This window comes from Canis lupus, chromosome 20 (assembly GCF_003254725.2).
Source record: "Canis lupus dingo isolate Sandy chromosome 20, ASM325472v2, whole genome shotgun sequence".
NCBI lineage: Eukaryota > Metazoa > Chordata > Mammalia > Carnivora > Canidae > Canis > Canis lupus.
Genome location: NC_064262.1, coordinates 44,116,543 through 44,137,194, shown reverse-complemented (window position 1 = coordinate 44,137,194; position 20,652 = coordinate 44,116,543). Strand labels below are relative to the sequence as shown.

General features: G+C 48.9%; 1 protein-coding gene and 1 long non-coding RNA gene across 4 annotated transcripts in view; one reads left to right on the top strand and one right to left on the bottom strand.

Annotated features, from left to right (window-relative positions):
- Positions 1-3,142, top strand: part of MAU2 (MAU2 sister chromatid cohesion factor) — a 27,456-nt gene extending 24,314 nt beyond the window's left edge. For all 3 annotated transcript variants that reach the window (XM_049098069.1, XM_025458180.3, XM_025458179.3), the window contains one exon: positions 201-3,142. In XM_049098069.1, coding sequence (XP_048954026.1) covers positions 201-275 — 75 coding nt within the window. In that variant the 3' untranslated portion in view covers positions 276-3,142. The remainder of the gene's footprint in view (positions 1-200) is intronic.
- LOC118351729 (uncharacterized) lies at positions 873-20,652 on the bottom strand. Its single transcript, XR_004807648.2, has 3 exons — positions 20,483-20,652; positions 13,524-13,587; positions 873-9,958 (listed from the first exon to the last, which is right to left on the bottom strand). It is a non-coding gene; the product is annotated as an uncharacterized LOC118351729 (long non-coding RNA).

The window sequence follows — 20,652 nt, the reverse complement described above, 5'->3', positions numbered from 1 at the left end:
ATGGGGGTGACGGCATCAGTCACCCAAGTGGGTGATATATGGTGCTTCCCAGGGGCCCCGCTGACTCAGGTGTGGAGGACAGGGCCCTGGCTGAGCAATCTGCCCAAAGAGAACAATAGTCCAGGACAAAACACACAGCTCACCTCATCTCTGCTCCTTCCTAGGAAAGACCTCACCTATGTATTCTCTCCCCTCTACAGTGGACGGACGGCCCACCCCCTGTGCAGTTCCAAGCTCAAAATGGACCCAATACAAGCCTGGCCAGCCTCCTGTGAGGCTCCTGAAGGGAGCCGTCCAGCTTCTTGGGGCCTCTGTGGGGCCCAGTGTGTCCCCTACTTCCATCCAGACAGCACTTGAGCTTTCCTTGGAGGTGTGCTGGAGTGGGTGTCCCCAGGCTTCTTTTCTGACTGTCTCCAGAGCTTCCAAGTCCCTGGGGAGTATGCAGGGCTAATTCAGCCCTCCCAGGAAGGGCTGGCCAGCCATTCCCACCATATAACAAGACCCCAGTGCTGAGGCTTGCAGGTGGGGATATTGGAGCCAACTTTCCAGAGCCATCCTTTAAAGTGGACTTGAATTGCCAGTTCTGCTTCCACGTCTAAGTCACGCCTTCGAGGGAGCGTGTCTGGGCGGGGAGTGGGGTGCCAGTTGCCAGGGTGGGTGGTACCGCTGGTACATTGCCACATGACTTCCATCACCTGGGCCTCTCTGCCTGGCTCGAGTGTTTTCTCTGCTCATAGCAGCTTCCAGAGCCCAGAGGCAAAATGCCAGTTTCTGCCCCAAAATTGGAGGGAAGAAGTGATGGCGCATGTCAGGGACAAAAATGCACATCCCACCATAACACTTTTCCCAGCTTGCCTTTCTGTCCAGTGTCTCCCCCCCCCCCCCCCATCTGACAGCCAGCGCCTCTGGTCAGGAACCCGGGGGGCCCAGGAACTCGGCTTCCAAACATCTGCACCTTGACTGGATTCAGTGTCCAGCCATGGAGGTGCACATTCTTGTAGACACGGGTGTGCATGTGTGTGCGTGCGTGTGTGGTGATTCACAGAGCTGGAGCTGGGGCCTGAGACTCCTATATTTGCACCAGCTGCCTTCCCCCATCAGCGTCCATTCTGCTGGGCTGGAAGCAAAGGAGAAGGGAGGGGACCCTCCTCAGCCCAACTCAGGGTGCCTGAATGAAAAAGGGGCTGCTTCCTGGCAGCTCTGCAGCCTCCTCAGCAGAGGACGTTTGCAGATGCCTGGAGCTCAGCTGGCCAGCAGGCAGCAATTCCCCTGGCCCCTCACACTGCTCTCAGGAGGGAAGATGAGGAGACCTACCTTCCTTGGGTCTTGGGACAGCGTTGAAACCTCTTCCTGAGCTAAAGCTGACCCCAGGAGTCTGCCAGGCTCAGACAACCATGCTCGGTTCTGTGCTCCTCTCGGATACTTGGGGAGATAACCCAGTGGTGATGGTGGCATTGGGGGCAGTTGAAGTAGCCACCTCCTCCAGCCCCCAGTGCCTGGGAGTGTCCCCCTCACAGAGGAGTGGTGAGTGGTCTTGCTAGTCAGGGTGGCTTGTTAGTTTGCATCTTGTTACCCTTGCACTGTGAGGGCTGCTTCTCAAAGCCTCAGTGTCTGACAGAAGGAACACTGGGATCACTCAGGTCAGCTGCTCAGGCCCTGAGGCCTGAGTGTGCCTTAGCCGCAAGCAGGGCTGTCAGCAGACCTCCCTGCACAGGGCCACCGCCCCTACCAGGCCAGCATCAGGCCCCTGCTGCCCACAGGGGGCCAGCGACAGGCGTGCACAGTCAGCTGCTGATTGGAGGCATGGGCTGGCCAGGGCTTGTCCTAAGAGGACCCACCATCTGTGTGACATCCTGGGTCCCCCAGGAGAGCCTAGCACTGTCCGGTGCAGCTCAGGGCCAACTTCTTGGCGGACCCCTGGGCTTGTGAGGCCTACAAGAGGAGGGTATGACGTGACCACAAGCTGTCCTGTCCTGTTTTCCTCTCCCGTCAAGGCTATCCCCTAGGCTCTCCCCTCTATCCATGGGACAGAGCTCCCCTCTTTCCACAAGCTACCCCTGTTGGCCTAGACCCCGCACTGTCTGACCTCTCCAGACCCTCATTACTTCAATCACGCTGTACATCATGTTTGTCTCTGCGTATTTATTTAAGCCTTTCTTTGCTTCTAGGGCATTTTTTATGTAGAACAGTTGAAATAAGAACCTCAAAACTTAACATCTGTCCTGATGTTAAAGTGCTTTTAGTGACCACTCTGTTATCTATGTTCATGTAAAGTTAAGGATAAGTTTTTATGTTTACAGTTAAAAATTCAGTACTTTATATTTAATATTCCACTCTAGCTTTATGGAAGCCAAACTGCGTGTACATGCTTTTCTGCATGTGCAAGCTTTGAACCTCCCCTTCACCGTAGCATCTTCTGGTTACATAAAGCTGTCATAAGTACCTTCCTGTGAGTCCAAATGGAGTGCCTCGCAGTTTTCTCACTCAGTCATAAGAATTTAAGACCGGCAGCAAGTGAGCCCCCAGGGAGACCTTCTGCAGTGTCATAACTGTTTAGATAAAACAGATAAATAAAAACTCCAAGCCTTTAAGTGTACAGTGTGCAAGGGAGGAACAGAGAGATCCCTGTTGGCAGGTAAATTACTGAAAGCTGGTCAGCCTCTTTGTGTGTTCCTCCCACCTCCTTGGGTCCTTAGGGCCTCTGGATCTGGGGGACTGGTCCAGGAGATACTAGGTTCCCTGGCACATACACACCACTGCCTCCCCTGTGCTGGGTCTTTGCAGCCATCCATGGGTGAAACGAGGGTCCTCTCCCTGGGGTAAGCACTCCCCACCCCACTTATTGGGAACACTGGCAAAGAAATCAGAAAAGGGCTGCCTGGTGCAGTGGGTGAATTTGTTGATTGCATCGTCTCTGTTTTGTTAAGGGTTTTTAAGAAGTATGTTTGACATAATGTCTTTTAATGGGTTTGTAATATCTTATGGTTTTAGCAGCCTGTAACTTCAGCTGGTGCTTTTAATCAGGAAAAAATTTTTGTAAATACAAAACATTGTTTAAAAGACATAACCATAGAACATAGCTTCCCATTTGTGGATTTCTTTTCCTATATATTCAAAGTAAAATAATTTGCAGGAGCCATCACTTGTTTTGTCTTTGTCGTGTTGTCCCTTGTGTGTGCCAGAGATGGCTCTTGCTTGCCCTCTTACCAGGCCAGGTGGGGCCACTCGGTGAGTGGGCATCAGGAAGTTCTTTGAACCAACAGGGTGATGAGGTTATAGAGCCCCGTACCCTGGACCAGAGGACCTGGTGGAAACCTGAGTCTTCTCTGCTGCTGACGGTTCCTCCAGAACAGCCCCGCCTGGAGGAGAGGAGGCCCCTAAGTAAGACATCAAACGTGGTCCACAGTACTGCCTGTTCCTCTCTGGCCCTTCTACAGACACATTTGCTTGCTCACCTGGTGTCCTATTTCCTGTGTTCTTAGAAAACCCATCAGCTAACCTCCAGGTGCCTAGTTGTTTTGGGATTTTTCATTTTTTCTTTTTAACATGAAAGTCATAAAATTAACCATTTAATATGTACAATTCATTGGCACCGGGTGTATATTCACAATGTGGTAAAACCAACACCTGTCTAGTTCCAGAACATTTTCATTACCTCAAAAGGAAGCCCATCCCCATTAACTGTCAATCAACCCCCCAGCCCCTGGCAGCCTTAATCTGATTTCTGTCTCTGGATTTGCCTGTTCTGGACATTTCACGTAAATGGGATCATACATGTGACCTTTTGTGTCTGGCTTCTTTCATTCAATATGACTTGAAGTTTCACTGATGTAGCACAAATCAGAATATCATTCCTTAAAGCTGGATAATATTCCACTGTATAAATTGACCAGTTTGTTTATCCACTCATCCACTGATGGGTACTTCGGTTGCTTCTTCCTTGTGGCTTTTATAAGTAGTGCCGCTGTTGTGGATGTGCCCCTACACATTTTTTGTTGTTTTAAGATTTGTTTATTAGAGACAGAGGCAGAGACATAGGCAGAGGGAGAAGCAGGCTCCATGCAGGGAGCCCGACATGGGACTCTATCCTGAGTCTCCAGGATCACACCCTGGGCAGAAGGCAGCGCTAAACCGCTAAGGCACCGAGGCTGCCCTGTTGTTTAAACAAGTATTTTTGATTCTCTTGGGTTGTGCCTTGTTTTTAATGTGCAGGGATGGTGCCTAGCTGCCTCCCACACTACGTCAAGGCCCTTGTGTCGCTCTCATCCCTGTGCTCCTCAGTAACACCAAAGTGCTCTCAACTGCTCACTCCTAGGGGCACGTCTGAGCTTTCCTTTGGGCTGTGATCCTGAGGCAGAACCACTGGCCATTGGGCTTATCAGTGATTCCACGTAGCCGTGCCAGGAAGGCCCTCCCCCAGCACAGCGATCCTACCATGCCCACGTTGATGCCTGCCCCATGACTGGCTTTATCACTTGGGGTGGGTTGGGCCTGCCCTGTTGTCGGCTTGAACATCGTTTTTCCCACCTCAAGTTTCACACCTTTTCTGCAGGAATCACATCCTGAGCCCACCCAACCAGAGCACAGCCACAAATCTGCCATGTGACAAGCCCCCCACCAGCAGGCATGTGGCCACCAGCTGGGAATGAATCACGTGTGACAGTCCTGAGATGGCCACTGTTTCACAGGAAGTAGGCTCATTTGGGTGCTGCAGAACAATGCCCTGGTTGAATAAATCAGTTCCCAGAAAATTTTCCACTAATTGCCAGATATTGATGAACAAAGAATGGCTGCCAGAGTCATAGATTCAGGGGAACCCCTCAGTAAAGCCAAGCGGATTCTTTTCAGCAGGACTGGCCAGCACAAATGGACATGGTATGGAGAAGTTCTACGAGGTCCACAGGACACACTTGGGAAGTTGATGACAAACAGCCAGGAAGTAGTCACAGGATGAGGGGGGAGGACAGGAGTGGGCCTCACAGAGGCCAGCGAGTGGCCAGGGCAACCGGCCCAACCACTGAGTGAGCAGGCCGGAGGTCATTAGTAGTCCTTCACACACACTCCATCCCTCAGAAATCCTGCCTGTCGACCCACCCATTTCTGGCTGTCTTCATTGCCCCTCCCCAAGTCACAGCAACATCTCCCACCTGGATGTTGTCCAACCTCCTCCCTGAATGGTCCTGGAACACTGACTGTGCTTGCTCCCACCTGTCCCACTGCCAGGGGCACTCTCCCTGTGGCTGCTCCACTCGGCAGCTCGACATCAGCCAGGAATGTCCCAGCCCAGGCCTGGCGCATGCTGGCAGGTCCGTGGGACAGCCCAAGAGGAAGAGTACAGGCAGTTCTGGCAGACGCCATGTGGACACCTGCCTATGTTGTCTGCAGGTGTCAGCATGCTTGGTCGCTGTGCCTGGGTCCCCCCCAGAAATGCCAAGAGGACCCTGCTGGGTGAACTTCACACCCCCAGGCCAAAGGGTACTGGGGGTCCTGGGAATTAAAAATGATCACAATGGGGCGCCTGGGTGGTTCAGTCGGTTAAGTGTCTCCCTTTGGCTCAGGTCATGATCTCGGAGTCCTGGGATCAAGCCCCAAGTCAGGCTCCCTGCTCAGTGGAGAGTCTGCTTCTCCCTCTACCCTCACCCCCTGTTCATGCTCTTCTCACTCTCTCTCTCAAATAAAATATTTTAAAAAAATGATCAAAATGTATCTTAGCTTCCCCTTTGGCCTAGCTGAGCACGTTAGATCTACATTTCCCCACAAAGGAAGCTACTCTGGGAGAGGCAGGCAGTCAGGCCCCCTGTGGTCCTGTTTAGCACCTGACATGGCTTCCTTGATTTGAACCATGCTGATTGCAACCCCAGTTAGCTCAGAGTTGCCAACTGGACACAAGAGGCTGAAGTGCTACTGGGGTCAGAGGAGAGTGGAGTGTCCACCGAAGTCAAGGGACAAAGGCAGGGGCGAGGGAGCTGGACTGTGAGGGCCATGGGGGCTCTACTCCCTCATCTCCCACCCTCTCCCACCCTCAGGTCCCCAGAGAACCAGGCAAGTGGAGGAGGAGGATTGCTGAAGAATTTAAGTTTGTTTCACCCAAAGTCATGCTCACATGGTAAGATTACAATGCAATTGGTTGAGAAAAGGAAGGAAAGATTCATTTCTATGTTAATTTGATTTCCTTAGTACTTTGATATTTCAGGTACTTTTTTTCAAGGACCAGAAAATAGTTAAAGGGACTATTACATTGGTGCTTTATGAAAAATACGATACTCCCCATGAATTACAGCTGCTACAATAAGTGTCATTTTTAAAATCACAACATTCCTACACTAGGTAGGAGTTTGTGGGAGAGAGATGAGCATCATTTGCCCCACCCCTGTCCTATGTATTCTGAAAAGCTCTCTGAAACACAGCTCTCTAGAGATGGGCCACTTTGTCAGGGTGTGTTTGTTTTAAGTGTCTTTTTTTTTTTAAGATTTTATTTATTCATGAGAGACACACAGAGAGAGGCAGAGACACAGGCAGAAGAAGAAGCAGGCTCCATGCAGGGAGCCTGATGTGGGACTCGATCCCAGGACTCTAGGATCACACCCTGAGCCAAAGGCAGACGCTTAACCGCTGAGCCACCCAGGTGTCCCTTAAGTCTCATTTCTAACCAGGATTCTGCACACCCAGTGCAAACAGGAGTTCAGCCTCCATCTGCAGTTAGGCACACTCTGTCCTGAGTGAGCCTGTGGTCCTGAGAAAATTCTGCTAGTATAGAGCTCTGCACAAATGCTCCACTAAAGGGTTAAGTACAAACTGCTCAGAAGTATCACTTTGAACCGGAAGTGTATCTCCTACTCTGTCTTCATCTGCATGTGTCACCAGTTGCTGTGGGCAGCTCAGCCTGCTCCATCCTCAGCCACCAGGGGGCGAGGTGGCCGGGGCGGTGTTCCCACCAGGTAGGACAAACGGGAGTCCTGAGCCTAGCTGGGAAGGATGGGCTGGAAGTTGCCAGTCCCCAGAGTGGCCTGGCCTTGTCCTCATTTGCACGGATGTGGAATAACCTTCATCACAGAGTCTCTGAGTTCCCCTTCTGTATCATGTGGGATCGGAAATGCTCATCCCCAGGGTGCTCCAAGTGTTAGGCTATACCATTCCCTCTTTTACTTGCCTCTTTTATTTGGCACCTACTGGGTGCTGAATACTGGGGACACAGTAGAAGCCATATCAGGCAAAGTCCCTGCCCTCAGGGAGCGGACATTCTACCAGGAGTCTGACAATGAGCCTCAAGAAGGAGGGAGCCATGTCCAACCTGTGAGATGAGAGCAGCACATTGTAGGATGGAAAACCAGGGACAGGCACTGTGACAGGACAGAGGGGAGACCTCCTTCAGCCAGTCAATCAGAGCTAGTGACGTTTCAACTTCTGCTACATAGACACCAAGATTGTGGGGAGGGGATGGGCCAGCCCTTGTGTCTGGCTACTCAAAAGAGGATGCTGGGTAGGCATGGGAGCTGCCAGCCCTCCTGTGGCATTCTGGAAGGCAGCGGCTGCCACAAACACCTTGAGTACAGCTGATGCCTGGGTCATGTCCAAGAGGACACTGATGGTTGGAGAAAGTGGCTGAGCACCCATTTTCAGAAAAGGGATCAAATCCCTGAATCCCCTCAGGTCCTTCTCCCCCACCACTCTCAGGCCTATATCCCAGAAACAAACTGGGGGGTGAGGGCTAAATGCGCACAGGGGTGTGGGTCAGACAGTAACAATAACAAAGATGGGGGTCACTGACCCTCTTGTATAATGCAGACTCCAATTGCAGGGGCCAGGGGCCAGGGTACCCCTGACATCACCACAAATCAACCAGAGCAGATGCTTCAGAGCCAGGTCCCTGATCCAACTTCTCCTAAAACCCTGCCCAGCAGCTACCACACTGTTTCCTGAGCCACCCCCTTCCCAGGAAAGGGGAATTCATCTCTTAAAGAAGTTCTTCCTGCCTCCAAAACGTTCTTCTTCTGGTGCCAACAGAAGGAAGTCCCAGCTGGGCCACACCCAAATCCCTCATTCACAGGATCTGTTTCTCTCTCAGCATCTAGTTCTCCTCAGACCCAAAACCTTAAGGAGATTATTTTTCAGGGATTATTTACCCCTCCCTGACTGTGTCCTGAAATGGACACAGGCCACACTTGTGGTTGGCCTGGCTATGGGACACTCACATGCCTTGACTGCAGAGTGCAGGGCCAGGTGGGCTTTGAACACAGAGACCCCACAGCAGTGTCAATTCAGTCCCTGTGATGGGAAGAGCAGCCTGTTGCCACATCTGGATTCTTCCAACCTTCACGCCTACCCTTGGTGCTCACAGCCAGTGAGGACAGTGGATGAGTGCCAAACATGTTCCCCTGCCTTCTCTCAACATCCATGAAAAAAGTCAGAACCTAGGGCAGCCCCGATGGCCCAGCGGTTTGGTGCCACCTTCGGCCCGGGGTATGATCCTGGAGACCTGGGATCGAGTCCCGAGTCAGGCTCCCTGCATGGAGCCTGCTTCTCCCTCTGCCTGTGTCTCTGCCTCTCTCTCTCATAAAAAATATTAAAAAAGAAAGTCAGAACCTAGATCCATCTGAGAAACGTGATACAACGTGATACATGTTTGTGGCACAGGGAATGCCAGAGGCATTTCAATCAATGCTATGTGGGCATTTAATAAGAGTTGAAACACCCAAAATAATCACCGGTTCAGGGACACCTGGGTGGCTCATTGGTTGACGGCCTGCCTTTGGCTCAGGGCATGATCCGGGGGTCGTGGGATTGAGTCCCATCTCAGGATTCCTGCATGGAGCCTGCTTCTCCCTGTGTGTGTGTGTGTGTGTGTGTGTGTGTGTGTGTGTGTGTCTCATGAATAAATAAATTTTTAAAAAAATCACCGGTTCAAGGTCATAATTTGGGGCCAAAGTGGATTTTTCAAGCTGGTTCATCTCTCTCTCAAGCCACACCATATTCTAACCTTCACATTTGACCAGTTCCTCCAAAAGCACCAAACTATGGAGATCATGTGAAATGGATTACTCAAACCCAGACTGACTCCTAGCTGTGGCCTGGCACATGGAAGATAACTCTGACATCTTCGGGTAGATTTATACTAAAGGACTATCCATTGTTGATTGATCTGAAATTCAAATCTGACTGGGTGGGGCAGCCCGGGTGGCTCAGCGGTTTAGCGCCACCTTCGGCCCAGGGTATGATCCTGGAGTCCCGGGATTGAGTCCCATGTTGGGCCCCCTGCGTGGAGCCTGCTTCTCCCTCTGCTTCTGTCTCTGCCTCTCACTCTCTCTCTCATGAATAATAAATAAAATCTTATTAAAAAAACAAACAAACAAACAAATCTGACTGGGTGTCATATGTTTTCATTTGCTACGTCTGGCCACCCTGGAGCCTCAATAATATCCTTGAATAAGGGAATGTAAGCCTGCAATCAGAGAGCTGGAAGATTACTGAGTCCAAGTAAGGAATTTTACTGGTGGGGAAACAGAACTCATAGGGCTTTGCAGTACGCTTCCTTCTTCCCATTAGAATAAAATCCCACCTCCTCCCAAGCCCAAAATATCAGACAGCCTCTCCTACGTCATCCCTGCCCACCAGCTTGCCAGCCGCTCTGTCCCATACTTGTTGCCATCTCAGGACTGTGGCACTCACTATTCCCCTCTGCCCAGAATGTTTGTTTCCAGTTTAGTAAGATTCAGGTCTCTGCTCAAACCCACCTGCTTGCAAGCCCATGACTCCTACCCTGGCCAGAGGCCTCCCCAGTCACTGTGTCACACCCTTGATTACTTTTCTTCATCTTCATCATCAGTAGTTGAAATTATCTTCTTCATTTCTTTGTTGGTCTGTCTTTTCCCAATCACCTTACTACTCACCACAGCATCCAGACACTTGATCACAGGCCTCTGAATATCCATGGGTGACAACCCCAATCAGGAACCTAAGCCTTAAAATAAAATAAAATAAAATAAAATAAAATAAAATAAAATAAAATAATAAAATAAAATAAAATAAAATAAAATAAAATAAAATAAAATGGAACCTAAGCCTTGGGCAGCCCCGGTGGTGCAGCGGTTTAGCGCCGCCTGCAGCCCAGGGCATGATCTGGAGACCCTGGATCGAGTCCCACGTCAGGCTCTCTGCATGGAGCCTGCTTCTCCCTCTGCCTGTGTCTCTGCCTCTCTCTCTCTCTCTCTGCAGCTCTATGAATAAATAAATAAAATCTTAAAAAATATATATGAAAAACATAAAATAAAAATTAAAAAAAAGGAACCTAAGCCTTGCACTGAAACTCCTGCCAGAGGGCCATCTCCCCCTGTACTGCAAGCTCCTGGATCTCAGCATCACCTGGAGCAGACATGAAGCTTTCTAAGACCAAGCAGTTCTAGGGACTCCTATACTACTAAGAAGGAAGGTAAGTTAGTCTCTAAATCTAGGCAAAAGTTGTGATTTAGCATTTCCCAACCCAGGACATGTAGAAATAAATACCCCTGCTCCAAGGGTCCTAGCAATTTCCTCAGTGCAGGAGCTTCTAGGACTTTCTATGGTGGACAGCAAGGTGCTTGGTTCTCAGGAACATTCTAGAGGCTGGAACCAAACCCCACAGGATAGTCCTGAATCACTGAGGCTGCTGCCTTGAATCTGTGGTGAGAAGCATCACACACCAGACCACTTGCTTTCAATTTAAGAAATTATAACCTACGGTCTGAGTGTATCTCTCTGTGTGCACAAAATCAATGTGGGCCCCATACTTCTGTATGTAGAATAGAACCACTTTGGAGGATGTGCAAGAGCCTAATGTCACAGCCTGTGGGCCAGGAGACAAGAGGCCCGAAGTTCAGAGGGAGGGAGAGATGCCTTCTCCCTAGTGTCTATGCCCACAGCTCTGCCTCAGGATGTCTGGCCCTTATTAGGAGCTCATTAAACATTTGCAGCATAAATTAACATATGAACAAATTTGTGAGCTTTTGAAAGATTAGAACCAAAAGAACAAAATGAGATGGAGGCACTAGGTGTCCTTTTTTATTCCAGGCCACCCTCGCAGTGCTCATTTTGCCATCCATCCACTGCCAGCCCTGTGCCTATCTGCACAGGAGAAAGAGGAGGATCCCTGCTGATCAGGTCTATTTCTATTTTTTTTTCTATATTTTTTTATATGTCCGGGGAAAAATCTCTTTCTCCCAGCTTTCTTGTCTATGCTTCAGCAACAATCCAGGAGAAAATTTTCATAAAGACTAGAACCTTGGCGATCAGATATGTCAGAGGCTGAGCAACAGGAAGGACAAGCCTGGCCCAGTTTGGGTGGAAGCCAAAGGCAGGGAGCCCTGGTGGCTGCTTCCCCACAGACTGGCCCAATGGCCTTAATATGGAGGACGGAAGTGGCAATGACAAAGAAACTTTCTTCACTAAGACACATGTGTGACCCTCAGGGGCACGGTCCCTGAGTGCTCAGAGCTCCTTGGGGACTGCTGAATTCCACCCAAGAGCACAAACCCTGGATCCCTAAGCTGCCTGTTCTCCCCACTGGAATTCAAATAACCATGAAAGTACAGTGAATCTATGGCCTTTGAGACTCAGTCAGGCTTAGCCCAAAGACCAGCTCAGCCCCTGTCTTGCTAACGAACTAAGTCACACCCTCTGTGGGCACTCCTCCCTTGGGAAATGTAGAAGGTGGACTGGCTGATTTCTTAACTTCTTCTCTGCTCCAATAGTCCCCAACATGGGATTATCTACACGAAAAGGGGACAAGGAGGGGAGGCATGAGGAGAACATGGGTGACCCAGGCAGTTATTTTTGATAGGTAATTGGCCATGAGAATATTAAAGGTATATGTGTACTTATAATGTGTATATTGAGGATTATGGTGCTATCCTCTGGGAACGTATTATCTAATGAAGATAAGGAAGGAAAGAAGGATGAAAGGAAGGAAAGAAGGAAAGAAGGAAAAAGAAAAAAAAGAAAGAAAGAAGAAAGAAAGAAGAAAGAAAGAAAAGGAAGAAAGAAAGAAAGAAAGAGAGAGAAAGAAAGAAAAAAGGAATCGGGGGGTAGGGAAAGGGAGAGAAGGAAGGAAGGAGAGCCATCTTACCCACTTTGTGTGATGAATTAATACAAAATGCACACACAAAAAAACAAGGGATGACGGGATGCCTGGGTGGCTTAGTGGTAGAGCACCTGACTTTGGCTCAGGGTGTAATCCTGGGGTCCCAGGATCGAGTCCCACATCGGGTTCCCTGTGTGGAGCCTGCTTCTCCTTATTCATGAGAGACACACAGAGAGGCAGAGACACAGGCAGAGGGAGAAGCAGGCTCCATGCAGGGAGCCTGATGTGGGACTCAATCCCGGGACTCCAGGATCACACCCTGGGCCGAAGGCAGGCACTAAACCGCTGAGCCATGCAGGGACCCCCTCTTTGCACCTTCCTGCCTTTCTGTGCTGCAGCCCAAAGACCTGTGACCATGTTCAGGTCTAATTTGAAGTAGCTGGGAGGACTTTGGGGAGAATGTGGGCAGCAGCTAAGATTTCAGGATTGGAATTCAGAGTGAGGTTCTGGTTTTATTTATTTGTGACCCTGGTCAAATCAAAATCCCTGAGCCTCAATTGTATCTCCTCCAAAATGGGGCACTATCCCGTAACCCCATACATTACTAAGAGAGGGGGATGCAATAAGGGGTGGCAGAAGCTGGCTTAGCCAAGGGCAGCATGTGGAACCAGCCCTTCTGAAATCATGAACCATGTTCCCCTGACTGTGAGTTCACCAGGAGGTTAATGGGTGTTCTTAGAATAAAAGAAAACAGGGGATCCCTGGGTGGCTCAGAGGCTGAGCATCTGCCTTTGGCCCAGGGCGTGATCCTGGAGTCCCAGGATCAAGTCCCACATCGGGCTCCCTGCATGGAGCCTGCCTCTCTCTTTCTCTGTGTCTCTCATGAATAAATAAGTAAAATCTTAAAAAAAAAAAAAAAAAAAAAAAGCTCACCTTGTCAAGGAAGTTTGCAATACACCATGACAACATCAATTATCAATAGGAAAGGTTTAGCAAAATCTTCTAATTGAAAAAATAATTTTGAAACAGAGAAACTAATCACAGAATGCCTATTGATATCTTGAGGCATTCTGAAGTCCCATGGAATCCAGAGAGGGACATTTTGCCCTGATCAACATATCCCCATGGGGGATACATTCCAAGACACCCAGTGGATGCCTGAAATCATGGATAGTACTGAACTCTGTATATACTATTATTTTTTTCACGTATATATATATCTATGATAAAGTTTGATTTATAAATTAGGCACAGAAAGGCACAATGACTGATAACAAAGTAGAATAATTATAACAATGTAATAGAATAAAAGTTAAGTGTATTTGGTGTCTCTTTCACATTCTCTCAAAATATCTTATTGTATTGTACTTATCCTTCTTGTGATGATGTGAGATGATAAAATTCATACATGATGAGATGAAGTGAGGTGAATGATGTAGGCATTGTGACATAGCACTGAGCTACCACTCACCTTCTGACAATGCTTCAGAAGGAGGATCATCTGCATCCAGACCAGCATTTGTCCTTGGGACAAACTGAAACAGGGAAAGCGAAACTTCAGGTAAGGGGGTACTATTGTAAGGCATCATTCCTGAATGACACATTCCAGGAAGAAACTGGAGTGAAGGGAAGTCCAAAGAGATAACTTTGAATGCCAAGCCAAGATTCAACCTTTGGTGATGGTGGGCTTAAAAAGATTTTGTTTTCTTTTTCTTTTTTTTTTTTTTTTTTAAAGATTTTATTTATTTATTCATGATAGTCACAGAGAGAGAGAGAGAGAGGCAGAGACACAGGCAGAGGGAGAAGCAGGCTCCATGCACCGGGAGCCCGATGTGGGATTCGATCCCGGGTCTCCAGGATCGCGCCCTGGGCCAAAGGCAGGCGCCAAACCGCTGCGCCACCCAGGGATCCCAGATTTTTTTTTTCTTGATTACAAAAGCAATACAAGACAGCCTTCTTAAAAATTGAAGTTTTTTTGAGTAGGGGTGTGACATGGTTCTTGATTTAAGAGAAATCAGTCTAACAGTTTTCGTGTAATGGATTACCAGAGAGTCATTAAGAGCAGTTGGGTAATGGGTGGTAGCAACGGAAATCAAACGAACAGAAAGAAAATCAAGGGGACGAATCATAATATTGAGCAACTAAGTTTGATGAGTGAGGGATGCCTGGGTGGCTCAGTGGTTGAGCGTCTGCCTTTGGCCCAGGGCGTGATCCTGGAGACCCTGGATCGAGTCCCACATCAGTCTCCCTGCATGGAGCCTGCTTCTCCTTCTGCCTGTGTCTCTGCCTCTCTCTCTCTCTCTCTGTGTCTCTCATGAATAAATAAATAAAATCTTAAAAAAAAAAAAGTAGGGAGGCACCTGGGTTGCTCCGTGGTTGAACATCTGCCTTCCACTCAGGTAGTGATCTCAGGGTCCTGAGATCGAGTCCCGCATCAGGCTCCCCACAGGAAGCCTTCTTCTCCCTCTGCCTAAGCTTCGATCTGTGTCTCTCATGAATAAAACTTTAAAAATTATTTATTCATGAGACACACACACACACACACACACACACACACACACACAGGTAGAAGAGACATAGGCAGAGGGAGAAGCAGGCTCCATGCAGGGAGCCTGATGTGGGACTCCATCCCGGGACCCCAGGATCACGTCCTGGGCCAAAGGCAGGTGCTAAACCACTGAGCCACCCAGGGATCCCATCAACAAAATCTTAAAAAAAAAAAAAAAAAAGAGAGAAAGAGAGAGAGAGAGAGAGAGAGAGACAGAGGAGCAACGTGACAGAATTTCCAGGTAGAAGTTGGATAAAGACTGAACAGGAGACTAGAAGACGGTTAGTTCCCCAGAAGTCAAGAAAGACATTTCAAGGAGTAGGGAGTATCTGGAGGCTGGAGGTTGGAGAAAATGCAGACCAAGGAGAATTCCTGGAAGGGGAATCACTCAGCTCTCAGTAATTTGAGAGAATGATTTTAGTGGCAGGATTAGACACCAGCCTGACAGGGAGGAAGGAATGGCATAGGAATGAAAGCAGTGGGCCGGGTCCACAGGCGTGACATGCATGTCACTTGGAGGCAGAGAGGCAGTCACTTCAGTCCTAGGGCACAGGGCTCTTGTCTGAAGGCAGAGAGAGGTTGGGGGGAGGATCAGAAATGCAGTGGAGGGACGCCTCAGTGGCTCAGTGGCCCAGTGGTTAAAGCATCTGCCTTTGGCTCAGGGCGTGATCCTGGGGTCCCGGGATTGAGTCCCGCATGGGGTTCCCTGCAGGGAGCCTGCTTCTCCCTCTGCCTGTGTCTCTACCTCTCTCTCTCTCTCTCTCTCATGAATAAATAAATAAAATCTTAAAAAAAAAAAAAAAAAAAAGACATGCAGTGGAAAGCCCTGACCTGGGTTTTAGGCTTAGATGTAAGGCTTGTTTAGGATGCTAAAGGCCTTCAGATCCCACAGAACCTCAAGGGGAATTCTTCCTCCACTGGTGGCAGTAAGGCGACTCCTTCCCATCTAGCACTGCAGTTAGCTCCTCTGTCTGCCCACAAAGTAGCCAAAGATGAACTCCCTCCTGTTCAGAAATGCTTTCTATCCTGGTTGGGGAAGTCACCCTTTTGACTTAGTAGTCTTCTAGGCTGTAGGTGTAGGTGTAGACCATACTTTTTGCTTCAGCAAAAGGGTTATCACTAATCCCATTTAATTACGTCGATAAGAACCAGGTAAGATTTGTTATTACGGTCCAGGTTTTTGACCTAGAGACTAAAAAAGCCTCGCAGAAAGGGCTCCTGGGAGACACCTGGGTGGCTCAGTGGTTTAGCGTCTGCGTTCAGCTCAGGGTGTGATCCTCGAGTCCCGGGATCCAGTCCCACATAGGGCTCCCTGCATGGAGTCTGCTTCTCCCTCTGCCTATGTCTCTGTCTATCTCTCTCTCTGTATTTCCCATGAATAAATTTTTTTTTTTTTTTAAAGAAAGGGCTCTTGGGCTGCATTTGGACTCAATTCCAGATTTTCTTGCCAACCAACACCAATAAAACTACACTGTGCTTCCCACCCCTGGATAATTTAGGTGCCACCTGACTTTCTCTTGGGGGAGCAGGAGGATGACTTAGGTCAAACCCTTGATTTGGTAGTGTCTATTTCTCTTTGAAAACAGTCACTGACGTTTTACCATCCTTTCCCTGGGAGAACCAGGGCCAATTCCAATGGCCTTTCTAAAGGATGCAAGTTTTAGCAGATTAGCAATTCACGTATTCGAGCTTCAAAGTGTTTGGCAATCCCAAATGAATTTTGCAGTCCAACAATCTTAGGAGGCAATGATGGAAGGACACTTTGCTCTGGTCACCTGAACTGCCAACTGACACTGGAGGATTTTAACTTTTGTGCTTAGTACCCTTCCCACTGGTATTAACCAGCTATCATTCTTCATTGTTAGTGACACTCTTCCTTGTCTAAGACCCTAACACCAGTAGGGGGTCTGTAGTCTGGCACCCACCAGGCCCTCATTTTTCTAACTACCACTGAGGCCTTGCCTTCCTTGCTGCCTGTGCAGTCACCTGGCTCAGTTCCCATTTCCCTATTTGGATGTGAATGTCACTTAGCCAGTTTGCCCACATGATTTCCCAGACCCAGGAAGAGACACGCCTTGATGTAGAGATGCAATCACTACTACCACTGTGGAAAGGAAAGCCATCCTTGGTATGGGTCACATGCCCTTTTCATTTTTTATGTCAGAAGCTGTGCTCTTGTCATCCAACTTGGTGGGGCATTTCACTCCCTCTGATGAATGCCCCTTTGCCTTAGACTCTTCCAGGATACAATTTCCCAGCCAAGTGGGGCTCTTGTTTATGTTTAGGATTCCAGACTTCACAGACATCCCTTAATCCAACATCTCTGCCTCTAGGCAATGCCTTTTTCCAGAGAATAAAGAAATTCTGTACATTCTTAAAATAAAAAGGTGAAACATAATTATAGGTCTTGACATTTCTAGGGATCAGTCTAGAAATTACACAAGATAACCCTGAAATAATTTCACTTCATTTGCAATCTCTCTTTGACAAAGTGAATTTCAGTGGCCTTGATTCTGGTTATGGTCCCCCACTTGCCCTTTGCTCTCGGAGTTAGGGGATTCCAACAGACCTGTATCCAGAACTTTCCCACGGCTTGTCTAAAGGAGAGATGAAGCTCAGGAAGTTTCTAGTTCTTAACATGTCTCAACATGGCATAAGGACTCAGGGGGATAGCTCCCTCTTCTCCCCTTTCCTGCACATTGGCCCAAAGTGAGATTAAGACAATGCAAGTTTAGGATCCAGGCATAGAGTAGCAGTGGGATGTGAACAAGTCACAGTTGTCCTCTATGCCTCTCCATTTCTCATGTATAAAATGAAGTGTTGGACAATGAGCTGCTCTTTGATCCCAGTTCAATTCAGTCATTATAAAAGCACTGAGGGATTACTTAAACGAATAAGACTGGAGTCCTACTCTCAGAAAACATCCTGCTTAGTGACTGTAATGAAAGGAAAAGCTCCTGAATCCTACTGTGCTCCATACAGGGTACAAGGCACTTTGAGCTTACACTCATCGGTGCAACCTTTAGAGACTGGTGTTCTCATTTCTGATAGGCTGAGGAAAGAAACTGGCCTAGCTCCTGGGAATTCAACTACAGCTCTGCTAGCCACCAAATTCTGAGTGTTTATTGTCCACCCAGACTGCCTCAGACACTTGCAGAATGTGGTAAAAAAGAGGTGCAAACAAGGGACTCTGGGAACACGTTGTCTTCATGTTTCCAGTGGCTTCCTTCCCTAGCCAAGGACTCCATCCACCTTGCCACTTGGATCCCTGCTGAGCTCAGTTAGGCAATCAGGCCCCACAGGGCTGCCTGCCAACCTCCCATTCCTGGGACTCTCAGAATTTATCCTTTACTTTTCTTCTAGGAATGTTAGCCCGCTTGTAACAATAACAATAATCCCTTCCACTACTGCTTCACGGTTTACAAAACAGTTTCACATCATTATCTCATTTAATCACATTCCTACAACATCTTCTTGGTATCTCTTTAGTATAACATTCTGCCTTGCCTGACAGGCCTGTTTCCCTTTATTGTGTTCATCTTGGCTCACAAGCTCCCTTCTATAATTCAGGTATCTCAGTACCTTGCACATTTCTGTGCACAAAGTAGAGGAGATAAAAGTTTGCCATATTGAATCGTCACAGTGTTATGGGTCTTTCTCATTGTAGCTTTCTTCACCTCTTTGATTCAGTGGTCATTTGGTTGTCTACAAAGGGCAAAGCCATTTTCTTGTTGTTCTTTTTTTTTTTTTTTTAAAGATTTTATTTATTTATTCATGATAGTCACAGAGAGAGAGAGAGAGGCTCAGAGACACAGGCAGAGGGAGAAGCAGGCTCCGTGCACCGGGAGCCCGACGTGGGATTTGATCCCGGGTCTCCAGGATCGCGCCCTGGGCCAAAGGCAGGCGCCAAACCGCTGCGCCACCCAGGGATCCCTTTCTTGTTGTTCTTATTTATTTATAAGTAAGTAACCTCCACACAATGTGGGGCTCAAACTCACGACCCCCACAATTGAGAGTCACATTCTTTTCTGACTGAGCCAGCCAGGTGCCCTAACGCTGGGTTCTTTGAAATATTTTATTTTTAAGTAACCTCTATACCCAATGTGGGGGCTTGAGCTTACAACCCTGAGATCAAGAGTTGTATGTATTACCAACTGAGCCAGCCAGGCTCCCCAAAGCTGGGTTCTTTGAGGGGGAAATCAGACAAGGAATTCAGATTAAAAGGGGGAAGACAGAGACAAAGGCCTCTGACACCAGGTGGGCCATGGTACACATCCTACAGCAGAGGTGCAAACAGTGAAGTGTGAGTGACTGATGAGTTTTGTCTGGGGGTGGGTGGGAAGCAGGAATGCTGCTTGGAAGGGCCCCAGCCTATAGAAAAGGGAAACTGAGGCTGAAGAACTTGATAGAGGACAGAGTCAGGAATGGCAACAGATTTGATTGACCCTTGGGAGAGAGAAGAGAGCTGCACAGAAAAACACTCTCAAAAAAAAAAAAAAAAAAAAAAAAAAAGGGGAAAGAGGGCTAAATGGGTTGCTTTTCCAAAAAGGAAGTATTTAACTCCTCCAAATTTTCTAGGAGTCAAATGGTCACAGTTCCTAGGAAAAGCGGAACAATTACTGCAACACAGAGACTAGTTAGAAAAAGTTTGGGGGAATGCCTGGGTGGCTCAGCGGTTGGGCGTCTGCCTTTGGCCCAGGGCATGATCCTGAAGTCCCGGGATCGGGTCCCACATCGGGCTCCCTGCATGGAGCCTGCTTCTCCCTCTGCCTGTGTCTCTGCCTCTCTCTGTGTGTCTCTCATGAATAAATAAATAAAATCTTAAAAAAAAAAAGAAAAGAAAAAGTTCGGGGAGCACAACTGCCTGACATTTCTTCAGTAAAGGGATGGGGGGAGAGGGAGAGCATCAATTTTCCGGGATTCCTCTCAGGAGAAAAAAGAGGTGTTTGAAGTAGCAAATTTCTCTTCTGGTCCCAGGAGGGACACACAAGGGTAGGAATTTCCCGAGTTATCTTTGGATATGAAAACCAGGGCACAAAGCCCACGCTACCCTTCAGCCGAGGGAGGCAGAAGGCTAGTGGCCCCTAATCGTGCTCAGAAAAGAGGCAAGGTATGCTCTCCAAATAATCTCCAGGAAAAAAAGTGGGACTTGAGTTCCCCAAATTCTCCTTAGGAAAGGGGGCAAGGGCCCGAACCTCTACAAATTTTCTTAGAAAACAGAATCGTGAATCTACAAAATCATCCTCATCCTGGCAATTCTCGGAAAAGCAGGCAGGGCAAGAATCGCCAAAACTTTCCTCAGAAGAGGGGCATAACAGGAACCTCCAAGATTCTCTAGAAGAGGGGCCAGGGGCAAGATTCCTGGATTCTCTTCAGAATGGGGGCTAGGACACGAATTCCGAAGATTCTCCTTAGAATGGGACCAGGGACAAGAATCCTCAAGATTCTTCTCAGAAGAGGTCGAACCCACAACTCTTGTCAGAAAAGAGCGCAGGAAGGTAATGAATTCCCTCGGGAACAAGGCCGAGGCCAGTGCTGCCCAGTCTCCTCGGAGCGCGCCTCACGCGGCCCCGCCCACCGCCCGGCGTAACCGCCCCACGCCCGCCCTGCCCAGGCCCTCTCCGGTGCATTGTGGGTGGGGCGCCCCTGCTGAGCACTGCGGGGAACCCCCTGCCCAGCCAGTTGTCGGCCGCCGGGCGGCCCAGCCGAAACGCCCTCCGGGGTCGGAGTGAGCCGGCCAAGAATTGACGCGTCTCCAAGTCCCCGCCCCTTGTGGCGTTCCCGCCCCGAAGCCGAAGCCCCGCCCCCACAGGGCTCTGACTGGCCCTGAGATCCGCTCCACTCTCCCACTGGCAGACCGCTTGTCAGTCACCCCGTCCCACCTCCTCGGGCCCGCCCAGATCGCCGGCGCGATCCCGAGGGCCAGCCGGCTCACGCTCTCGTTGGCTGTCGGGTCCTGTCCATCGTAAGGCTGGCCACGCCCTCCGTGGGGCGCGGATCCCCGGAGCCTCGGCCGGACCTCATTGGCCTGCGGCGCCGCCACTCGACGAGA